Here is a 12134-nt window from a genome sequence, read left to right on the forward strand (position 1 = left end):
CCATAGGCCAAGTCCTTGCTTTTTCTGCCCTCAACGCAGGGCAGGGGATGGGGGCAGTCCAGTCATGGAGCAAAAGATGGTTCTTTCTATAAGGAGAGTACCTTCCATGTGAAAGGCAAAGCTGGGGTCAGATAGGATTATCAGCTGATGGGTTTAACTTTAGTTGGAATAGTACATGAACTTTGCGCTGGGTGTAGTAATTCTTTAAACTGTGGTGTTCTTTCTTGGCAATATAATTTCTGATTTTGAATAATTATTTAACTGATATGACTAATTAAAATGTTTTAAAATTAAAAAAAAAAAGTTTTAACTGAGTCTGATGCACAAGCCCCTACCCAATGTATAACAAAGCCCACCAATAAAATCACAAATTATATGTATCATGACTACTTTGAGCCCAGTTGATTTACCATGTAGCAGGAATGCTTTCTCTGGACATCTACATACCTTGGTTCATACGCTCCAATGGGAATAGCTGCAAGGTCAAAAGGGCCAAATCTTTTTCCTATCTCTTCAAAAGCAGAGCAATAACCAGTATCTCCTGCGAAAAAAAATCGGTTCCAAGGCCCCAAGACAGACCAGCTGCCCCAAAGAACCTTGTTGTCATCCATCAGAGTCCTTTTACACCAGTGCTGGGAAGGCGTGAACACAAAGGTGACCTTGTCGTGTCCGGGGACACAGTTCTCCTCCCACCAGTCCAGCTCGATCACATTCTCACAGCCGCATTTCTGCATCCAGTCCAGGAGCCCCAAAGGCACAAACCATCTCAGCTCGTTACCGAATCTCTCATTGAGAGCGATGACAGAATTGTAGTCCAGGTGGTCGTAGTGGTTGTGGCTGACAAGGACCGCGTCTATCCGGGGCAGCTCGGCGACAGCGCATGGGGGACGACGAAACCGCTTGGGGCCCACGTGCTGCAATGGGGAGGCCCGGGCACTGAAGACGGGATCTGTGAGCAAGATGAGCTCGTCCATTTCCACCATCACTGTCGCGTGTCCCAGCCATGTGACTCTTAAGCCAGCTTCCCTCACTCCAGCTTCTTCAGGGTCATCAATAAAATATGGCTTCAGCACTGGGAGTTCTTTATCAAGCTCCTATGTGTACAAAGAAAGGCAGCAGTTAATTTAAAAACAAAAAGAAGGTATATATATCATCATGAGCACATTTTGGCCTAAATTATAGAGAGAAGGGTTATTTGAGAAGAACCGAAGTCATTTGATAAATCTTTTTTTTTGTTTGTTTTTCTACTGAAAATGCATATACTTCTTTCTGAATCAGACACAGTAATCACTATATAGTAATGTAAGATCTTACTTGCAAATACAACTGACAAAGGGAAAATTAAATTTAAAACTTTGAGTACTGCTGACTTCACTAAATATTTGTAAAGGCTCTCTTCCGTAAGTGCCAGAAGCTGACTGACCTAGATGCAGTCCTTTTGCTCAACTAGTGCAAAACTCTCAGGAGGTCAGCCTCTAGAAATAGTAAAGAAAACCTTTGACGACGTAAGTGCAGATCCTGGATCTCTTATGAACCTAACTTTCTGAGTACACAGAATTCAAAGCAGAGGACTGTGATCACTGCTGGAGAGTCACACACAAAGATGGTTCTCCTTATTCCTTTCCTCTGAAGTTTTCTACCACTAATCAAACCAAAGTTAAACGTGGTCCTAACGTGATAAGATGATCACTTTGGGGAGTAAGCAGGTGTGAACCAATAACTAAAACAAATGTGTTAAGTACTATACCTTAGGTTATTCTACATTTAATCCTTGGGTTAAGCAACAAGAAGCTGTGTTTTAGGGTCATACATGCGTGCATGCTGTCACTTCAGTCATGTCTGACTCTTTGCGACCCTATGGACAGTAGCCCGCCAGGCTCCTCTGTCCATGGGATTCTCTGGGCATGAATACCGGAGTGGGTTCCCATTTCCTTGTCCAGGGGATCTTCCTGACCCAGGGATTGAACCCGTACCTCCAGCAGCTCCTGCGCTGCGGTAGTTCTTTACCGCCGAGCCACCAGGGGAGCTCATTTCAGGGTCACATTCCTGGGTTCTATAAACTTTCACAAACTGTGCTTTGCTGTTCTGCCACTGAGCTGCATTGAGATCTCTCCCAGGAAGCCACTCGTGAAACTTGCTGAGTATGTCCCATGAGGCTGTCTTTAGAACTGGGTACCCACTCAGCCTCCACCCCACCTTCCCACTCACACCAGAAACATTTCTCTCAGTTCCCCGTACCAGGAAAAGCTCCTCTTTTCCAGAGCAATTTGCTTTATTCATTTGATTGTCATTGGGAGAGAATTTATGCTTCGATTTTTGCTTGGACTAGGAAGTTCAGAGTAAAGGCTGAAGCTGTGCCATCCATGTGCAGGATGGAACAGGGAAGGTCAGCAGGGAGTGATGGAAAAGGTTTCTGTCCTAACTTAATCTTGAAACTTTATTGTTCTACCCTAATTGTCCACTTCTTCTTCTATGTTTATCTATCTGTCCAACCACTATGAGAACAGTATAGAGAGTCCTTAAAAAAACTAAAATGAAAACTACCATACGACCCAGCAATCCCCCTACGGGGCATATACCCCAAGGAAACCAGAATTGAAAAAGACACATGTATGCCAATGTTCATTGCAGCCCTATTTGCAATAGCTAGGATGTGGAAGCAACCTAGCTGTCCTTTGAGAGATGAATGGATAAAGAATTTATGGGACATAAACAAAATGGAACATTACTCAGCTATTTGAAAAAAAACACCACGCATTTCAGTCAGTTCTAATGAGGTGGATGAACTTAGAGCCTATTATACAGAGTTAAGTAAGTCAGACAGAGAAAGACAGACCGTATATTAAAGCATGTATGGAATCCTGAAAGATGGTACCAACGATCCTACACACAGGGCAGCAAAGGAAACAGATGGAAAGTAGACAGACTTCTGGACTCAGTGCAGGAAGGCAAGGCTGGGGTCATTTATTAGAACAGCACTGAAGCGTACATTATAACTTGTGAAACAGATGAGCACCGCGGGGCAATGTGAAGCACGGCATGCGAAGCTGGTGCTCTGTGAAACCTGCAGGGACGGGCTGGAGAGGGAGGTGCGCGTGGGGCTCAGGATGGGGGGGACACGTATGCCTGTGGCCAATTCACAGTGATGTCTGGCAAAAAAAATAATAAATCAGAATATTTTAAACTAATTATTCTCCAAGTAAAGCGAATAAACTTTAAAACACACAAACATAAGAGGAACACACCAGCACTCTACAGGACAGAAATGCCACCGGTAACTGCAACGGGGGATCACCTCGGGACAGTCAAGAGTGTCCACTGTTGAAAACTCTATGATCAATCCTAAAAAGGAGCTGGTTAAAAGGAAACATGCTAGTCATATTCTCCGAAGGGAAACCAGTAAAGCTACTAAAGGAGGACACTATGAAGGTTCCGTGAATAGTAAGCAGACCTACATTTGGTCTGTATTCACACCCCTGGGCTTATATCCAAAAGAAACACTAATAAATATAAATATATATATATGCACCTCACATTCACTGCAACATGCTGTCCACACCTGGAAGCCAGCAACAAACTGGCCATCAGCACAGGATGGTTCAGGAAGACGGGGTACACAGAAGGGAAAATTACTCAGCCATGAAACTCAATGAAATCAGACACTTGCAACAAAAATTCTCACATGACCAAAAACGAATGATAAACCGTACTAGAATACCATATATCCTGCAAGTGCTATCTGACCAAAGATACAAACACATCAATTTCTAACGGGAAACAGACTCTCAAACGTAGAAAAAAAATTAGGGTATCAAAAGAGAAATGCTGGGAGGAAAGAATAACAATCAATTTGGAATTAACACCTACATACTGACAGATAAAAATCAGTAAGAAACCTAGCCCAACTGGCTGGCACAGAGAAACTCCTTAACACCGGAATAATCTATATGGGACAAGACTCCAAAAAAGACTAGGTGTACACATCATGATATGTGAACTGAGATGCTTGTGCCCTAAAGCATACACAATAGTGTTAATCAACACTAGTCCCACGTGAACGAAAAATTAAACGACAATCTACAAGGGAAAGACGCTGACTCGATTCCCTGCAAGCCTGGCTCCGCGGGCCTGGTATTCCATCCCTGGAGCCGGAGCTGGCTGTATCCTAATGTTGCACAGTCACGGGGCTCGGGGAGCTGGGAGGCATGTGTAAGAGAGTATCCCCCTGGACCTGTCGTGCCTGGAACCTCAGGATGGGACCAGACTGTCCTGACGCAGGAGGGTCACTGGACAAGGAAGGTAAGCAAGGGCTGGAAAAACAACTGACTCTCTGGGCTGCATAGCTTTGCAGTATCACCTGGCTTCCACATACCCCGGTGCTCCAGGGTCCCCACAGAAGCCTCCTTCCTTGGAGACCCTAGCCCAGAAGACAGAAACCTCAGCATCAGTCCTTGGCATAAGCTGACGTCTGTTCAGAGTAAAGGGTAAGGGGCGGAAGTATTGAGACAGTCCAGGGCATTTCTTCTGGCACCGGGCGTTCCCAGGAACAATCCAGGAGCAGGGCTTTTCCTAGCCTGGCCCTATTAAACCAGTGCTGGGACTGCGAGAATGCTGCCGCCTTGTGGACACTTCTGTAAGTACCACTGGAAAACCAGTGCTCTTTTGAATTCACCAGAAAGCCTGCAAAGCTTTTAATCACCTGGAGAAATTTGCAGGTGCCTTGGAGGAGGAAAAGGCAACCCACTTTGGTATTCCTGTGTGGAAAATCCCATGGACTGAGGAACCTGGAGGGCTACAGTCCATAGGGTTGCAAAAATTCGGAGGAGTAGTATGCATGCAGGCAAGTAATTGAAAGAAAATTCAAAACAGGGCCAAATCTCAGGAAGCCAATTTTAAGAGGTAGATTTTTCTCGAGTTTTTACTAAAAGACAGATACTAAAGATGCTTAGTATCCCTCATTAGTAGATAAATTCAAATGTTAACTACAATGAAGGGTCACCTCAAACCAGTCAGAGGAGCCATCATTAAAAACTCTCCCCATAGTAAATGCTGGGGAAGGTGTGGGGAAGAGGAATCCTCCTAGCCTTCTGCTCGGAAGGTAAACTGGTAATAGCCACCACAGAGGACACTATGCAGGTTTCTTAAGAAACTAATTATTGCTACATTTGACCTGTAATCACACATCTGTGCTTATATCAGAGTGAAACTGTAATGAGAAGAAATTGGTTCACCTGAAGTTTCATTGCAACATGCTTTCAAGAGCTCAGAAATGGAACCAGGCCCCAGCTGCTCATCATCAAACAGATACAAGAGGAAGACATCCAATGGATATAAAAGGGGGCACTCAGCCATGACACAGTGAAGTCAGTCCAGTTACAACGGACAGGGAGACACTCACACAATGAGAAGCAAGTCAGAAAAAGAGAGCAGCATATGCTGTCACCCCCAAGAACAATCTAGAAACTGATACAAAAACACCCATTTGTAAAACAGAAACAGACTCACAGGCTTAAAAAAAAATTTAGGGTCATGAAAGGGGAAAGCTGGGAGAGAGAAATAGCGTTGCAGTTTGGCATGAACATCTGTACACTGACGCATATAAAACAGGGAAAAAAACTGGATCTACTGTCTAGCACAGGGAACTCTTCCCAACAGTGTGGAGTAATTTATATGAAACAGTCCGAGAAAGACCAGATGTACACCTCAGTGAACTGAATCAAGCTGCTTCACACCTAAAACAAATGTGGCAGTGTTAATCAACTCTATTCCAACATTAACTAAAAAACGACAATCTAAAAGGGAAAGAAAGTCAAGTCGCTCAGTCATGTGTGACTCTTTGTGACCCCATGGACTGCAGCCCACCAGGCTCCTCCATCCATGGGGTTCTCCAGGCAAGAATACTGGAGTGGGTTGCCATTTCCTTTTCCAGGGGATCTTCCCGACCCAGGGATGAAACCCGGGTCCTTCCACACTGCAGGCAGATGCTACCATCTGAGCCACCAAGGAATCTCAAAAGGGGCAAAAGCTGACTTTATTCCCCACATGCTTGGCTGTTTGGGGCTGGTATTTCATCCCTGGTATCTGAGACTGGATCCCAAGGCAGGACTCTCATGGGGCTCAGGGATCTGGGAAGGATGTGCCAAAAAAGCAGCCCCTTGGACCTGTGGTGCTGGGAACCTCGGGCTGGGACCAGACTGTCTTGGATGCAGGAGGGCCATCCAACAAGTAAGTTAAGCTAAGTGCACGGAAAACAAGTCAGACCCCCTGGGATGCAAGAGCTTTGAAAAGTCAGCTGGATGCTACGTCTCCTGGTGCTCGGGGACCACACCTCCTGTCTCCTTCCTTGGAGACCCCACCACAGAGGACAGCAACCTCAGCACCCATCCTTAGTATAAGCTGAAATGTGTCCCAGGGTTAAGGGTAAGGGGTGGAAGAATTGAGACAGCATCTCTTCTGGCACCCGGGGTTCCCAGGAACAAGCCAGGAGCAGGTCTTACCCTAGTCTTCTTGTTCCCTGTAGAACCAGTGCCTGGAATGAGCAAATACTGCTGCATGGCCATGCTTCCCATAACGGCTGGAAAACCAGTGCTTAGGTGAATTGCCTCGTAGACCTGCCAAGCTTTTAATGAAACCTCCCCAGAGAAATGTACTGGTAGGTAATGACGAGAAAATACAAAAGAGGGTGAATTTCAGGATATGCAATGAGGTAAATTTTAGTCAAAACGTTCTATTTGGTGTGGGGCGGGGCGGGGGGGTGGGGGGAGCCTAAGAGCACCTCCATAGCTCATTAGTAGAGGAATGCAAATTCTAACTACAATGAGGGATTACCTCCCAACATACAGAGTGGCCATCATTAAAACCTTTACAAATGATAAATGCTGGGGAAGCCTCTAGCCTGTTCCTCAGAAGGTAAAGTGGTAAGAGCCACCAATTAGACACTAGGGAAGTTCCTTAAAAAAATAATTAGAGCTAAATTATCTGTAATCCCACTCCTGGGCACATATCTGAAAAACTATAAAAATTTGTACACCTGAAAATTCACTGCAACATGATTTCAATAGCCCAGACTTGGAAGTCAAGACCAAACTGTCCATCACCAAAGAGGTGCATAAGGAAGAAGGGTCCATATATACAAGGGAATATTACTCAGCCATGAAACAGAATGAATCAAACCATTTACAATGATAGTGGTGCATCTGGAAAAGCTCATACTATGAGAAGCAAGTCAGATAAGGACCTCCTTATGAAAGCACCTCCACAACCCATCTAAAAACCAATACAAATCCATCAGTTTGTAAAACAGACTCACATCTCAGTATTTCTGAATCAAGGTGCTTCACACCTAAAACAAACATAACCATATTAATCAACTCTACTCCAACATGAAAACCCCATGAACAGTATGAAAAGGCAAAAATATATGACACTGAAAGATGAGCCCCCCGGGTCAGCACGTGTCCAATATGCTACTGGGGAAGAACAGAGAAACAGCTCCAGAAAGAATGAAGAGGCTGAGCCACAGTGGGAACGATGCCCAGTGTGGATGAGTCTGGTGGTGAAAGTAAAGTCTGATGCTGTGAAGAACAGTATTACACAGGATCCTAGAATGTTAGGTCCACGAATCAAGGTAAACAGGAAGGGGTCAAACAGGAGATGGCAAGAGTGAACATCGACATTTTAGGAATCAGTGAATTCAAATGGACTGGAATGGGCGAATTTAATTCAGATGACTATTATATTTACTATCGTGGGCAAAAATCCCTTAGAAGAAATGAAGTAGCCCTCATAGTCAACAAGAGTCCTAAAAGCAGTACTTGGGTGCAATCTCAAAAATGACAGAATGATCTTGGTTCGTTTCCAAGGCAAACCACTCAACATCACAGTAATCCAAGTCTATACCCCAACCACGGAGGCGGAAGAAGCTAAAGTTGAATAGTTCTATGAAGACCTACAAGATCTTCTAGAACTAACACCAAAAAAAGATGTCCTTTTCATCAGAGGAGATTGGAATGCAAAAGCAGGAAGTCAAGAGATACCTGGAGTAACAGGCAAGTTTAGCCTTGGAATACAAAATGAAGCAGGGAAAAGACTAACAGTTTTGCCAAGAGAACACAGCAAATACCCTCTTCCAACAACACAAGAGATGACTCGACACATGGATATCACCATATGCTCAGTACCCAAATCTGATTATATTCTCTGCAGCCAAAGATGAAGAAACTTTATACAGTCAGCAAAAACAAGCCCTGAAATAATTGTGGCTCAGATCATGAGCTCCTTACTGCAAAATTCAGACTTAAACTGAAGAAAGGAGGGAAAACCACTAGGGCTTCAGGTATGACCTAAATCAAATCCCTTATGATTATACAGTGGAAGTGACAAACAGATTTAAGGGATTAAATCTGGTAGACAGAGTGCCTGAAGAACTATGGACAGAGGTTCATAACACACAGGAGGCAGTGACACAAACCATCCCCAAGAAAACGAATCGCAATAAAGCAAAATGGGTGTCTGAGGAGAGCTTACAAACAGCTGAGCCAAGAAGAGAAGTGACAGGCAAAGGGGAAAGGGAAAGATATACCCAACTAAATGCAGAGTTCCAAAGAATAGCAAGGAGAGATAGGAAAGTGTCCTTAAGAGAACAATGCAAAGAAATAGAGGAAAACAATAGAATGGGAAAGACTAGCGATCTCTTCAAAGAAAATTAGAGACACCAAGCAACATTTCATGCAAAGATGGGCTCAATAAAAGGCAGAAATGGTATAGACCTAACAGAAGCAGAAGAGATTAAGAGGAGTTGGGAAGAAGAAGAACCGGACAAAAAAGATCTTAATGACCTGGATAACCACGATAGTGCAGTCACTCACTCAGAGCCAGACATCGTGGAGTGTGAAACCAAGTGGGCCTTAGGTAGCATTACTACGAACAAAGCTAATGGAGGTAATGCAATTCCAGCTGAACTTTTTCCTAAAAGATGATGCTGTTAAAGTGCGGCAATCAATATGCCAGCAAATTTGGAAAACTTAGCAGTAGCCTCAAGACTAGAAAAGGCAAGTTTTCATCCCAATCCCAAAGATGGGCAATCCCAAAGAATGTTCAAACTACAACACAATTGCGCTCATTTCACACATTAGCAAGGTAATGCTTGAAATCCTTCAAGCTAGGCTTCAACAGTACATGAACCAAGAGCTTGCAGATGTACAAGATGGATTTAGAAAAGTCAGAGAAATCAGAGATCAAATTGCCAACATCTGCTGGATCATAGAAAAATGAAGAGAATTCCAGAAAAACATCTACTTCTGTTTCACTGACCACGCAAAAGCCTTTGATTGTGTGGATCACAACAAACTGTGAAAAATTCTTAAAGAGAAGGGAATACCAGACCACCTTACCTGCCTCCTGAGAAACCTGTATGCAGATCAAGAAGCAACAGAACTGGACATGAAACAACAGACTGGTTCAAAATTAGGAGATGAATACATTAATGCTGTATATTGTCACCCTACTTATTTATATTTCTATGCAGAGTACATCATGCAAAATGCCAGGCTGTATGAATCACAAGCTGGAATCAAGATTGCTAGGGGAAATATCAACAATCTCAGATATGCAGATGACACCACCCTTTTGGCAGAAAGTGAAGAGGAACTAAAGACCCTCTTGATGAAGGTGAAAGCACAGAGTGATAAAGCTGGTGTAAAACTCAACATTCAAAAAACTAAGATCATGGCACCCAGTTCCATCACTTCATGGCAAATGATGGGGAAAAAATGGAAACAGTGATAGACTTTATTTTCTTGGGTTCCAAAATCACTGCAGATGGTGACCACAGCCATTAATGGTCAGCCATGAAATTAAAGATGCTTGCTCCTTGGAAGGAAAACTATGACAAACCTAGACAGTGCATTAAAAAGCAGAGACATCACTTTGCTGACAAAGGTTGGTCTAGTCAAAGCTATGGTTTTTCCATAAAGAAGGCCAAAGAATTGATGCCTTTGAACTATAGTGTTGAAGACTCGAGAGTCCCTTGGACAGCAAGAAGATCAAACCAGTCAATCATAAAGGAAATCAACCCTGAATTCATTCATCAGAATGAATGATACTAAAGCTCCAATACTTTGGCCACCTGATGCAAAAAGCCAACTCACTGGAAAAGACCCTGATATTGCAAAAGATTGAGGGCAGGAGGAGAAGGGGGAGACAGAGGACGGTTGGATGGCATCATTGACTCAATGGACATGAGTCTGAGCAAACTCAGAGATAGTGATGGACAGGGAAGCCCTGTGTGCTGCGTTCATGGCATCACAAATGGTCAGACACGACTGAACAACAACTCCAACATAAACTAAAAATTACATGACAACCTAAAAAGGAAGGCAGCAGACTCTTCCTGCCTCATGCCTGACTTTTCAGGGCTGGTATTTCATCCCTGGAGCCTGAGGCACCTGGATCGCAAAGCTGGACTGTCATGGGGTTCAGGGAGCTGGGAAGGACATGTCAAGAGAGAGACCCCCCTGGACCTGTGGTGCCTTGTACCCTGTAAAGAGACCAGAATGTCCTGATCCAGGAGGGCCATCAGAAAACTAAGCTAAGCCAAGTGCAGGGAAAACATGATAGACCCCCTGGGTTGCAATAGCTTTGAAAAGTCACCTGGCCTCCATGTCTCCTGTGCTCCAGGCATTCCCACCTACAGCCTCCTTCCTTGGAGTCCCCACCCACAGAGGACAGCAAGCTCAGCACAGCGCCTTGGCAGGGGTTGAGATCTGACCCAGGCTGAAGGGTAAAGGGTGAAAGTATCGAGACACAGCCCAGGTGGGAGTTTCTTCTGGCACAGTGGGCTCCCGTTAACAACCTAGGAGCAAGACTTGCCCTAATCTAGTCGCCCTTTGTGACAGTGCTGGGAAAGAAGAAATGCTTCTCCTTTGTGGACACTTCCCATAACAACAACTGGAAACCATGGGTGAGGAATTGCATCACAAGGCCTGCAGAGCTACTGTATTCGTGACTTCCCCACATGCAGTGTGCTGTCCTAGGTAATCAAAAGAAAATACAATACAGGGGTGACTCTCAAGAAGCTGATTTCAACTGGTAAATATGACTCATAAGGCTCTTTTAAGGAAAAAAGCCCAGGAATAGATGCTCAACATCACTCACTATTAGAGAAATGCAAATCAAAAGTATAATGAGGTATCATCTTGCACCAATCAGAATCACCAACATCAAAACGTCTACAGAGGATAAACGTTGGAGGGGGCCTTCCCTGGTGGCTCAGTGGTAAAGGATTGGCCTGTGAATGCAGGACACATGGGTTCAATCCCTGGTCCAAGATCCCACATTACTTTGCCAACAAAGGTTCGTCTAGTCAAGGTTATGGTTTTTCCAGTGGTCATGTATGGATGTGAGAGTTGGACTATGAAGAAAGCTGAGTGCTGAAGAATCGATGCTTTTGAACTGTGGTGTTGGAGAAGACTCTTGAGAGTCCCTTGGACTGCAAGGAGATCCAACCAGTCCATCCTAAAGGAGATCAGTCCTGGGTGTTCATTGGAAGGACTGATGCTGAAGCTGAAACTCCAGTACTTTGGCCACCTGATGTGAAGAGCTGACTCATTGGAAAAGACCCTGATGCTGGGAGGGATTGGGGGCAGGAGGAGAAGGGGACGACAGAGGATGAGATGGCTGGATGGCATCACCGACTCAATGGACATGAGTTTGAGTAAACTCCAGGAGTTTGTGATGGACAGGGAGGCCAGGTGTGCTGCGAATCATGGGGTCGCAAAGAGTCAGACACGACTGAGCGACTGAACTGAACTGACTGATGGCTGATTTCATGTTGATGTTTGGTAGAAACCAACACAATGCTGTAAAGCCATTATCCTTCAATTAAAAATAAATAAGTTTTTTAAAATGCTTATGCTTCATTAAAGAATTCGGCTCCCAACCCCCCACCCCATTTCCTTTTCCACTTTATTATTCCTCAAAGCACTAATCATTTTTCACTATCAAACATCATTTACTTATTTACTATCTCTCTTCCACTAAACCTAAGGCCCCAGGAGGCAAGGGTGCTTTCTGCTTTGTTCATGGCTTGAGCTTTAGCACCTGGACAGTGGAGTTTAAGAACCACTGGCCTGATG

At 44.3% G+C, this 12134-nt stretch overlaps 1 protein-coding gene across 6 annotated transcripts in view; it reads right to left on the reverse strand.

The window, feature by feature from the left end:
• Positions 1-12134, reverse strand: part of NAPEPLD (N-acyl phosphatidylethanolamine phospholipase D) — a 53414-nt gene that overhangs the window by 9553 nt on the left and 31727 nt on the right. For all 6 annotated transcript variants that reach the window (XM_061165176.1, XM_061165175.1, XM_061165179.1 and 3 more), the window contains one exon: positions 448-1094. In XM_061165176.1, the coding sequence (XP_061021159.1) occupies positions 448-1094 (647 nt within the window). The remainder of the gene's footprint in view (positions 1-447; positions 1095-12134) is intronic.

This window comes from Dama dama, chromosome 18 (genome assembly GCF_033118175.1).
Source record: "Dama dama isolate Ldn47 chromosome 18, ASM3311817v1, whole genome shotgun sequence".
NCBI lineage: Eukaryota > Metazoa > Chordata > Mammalia > Artiodactyla > Cervidae > Dama > Dama dama.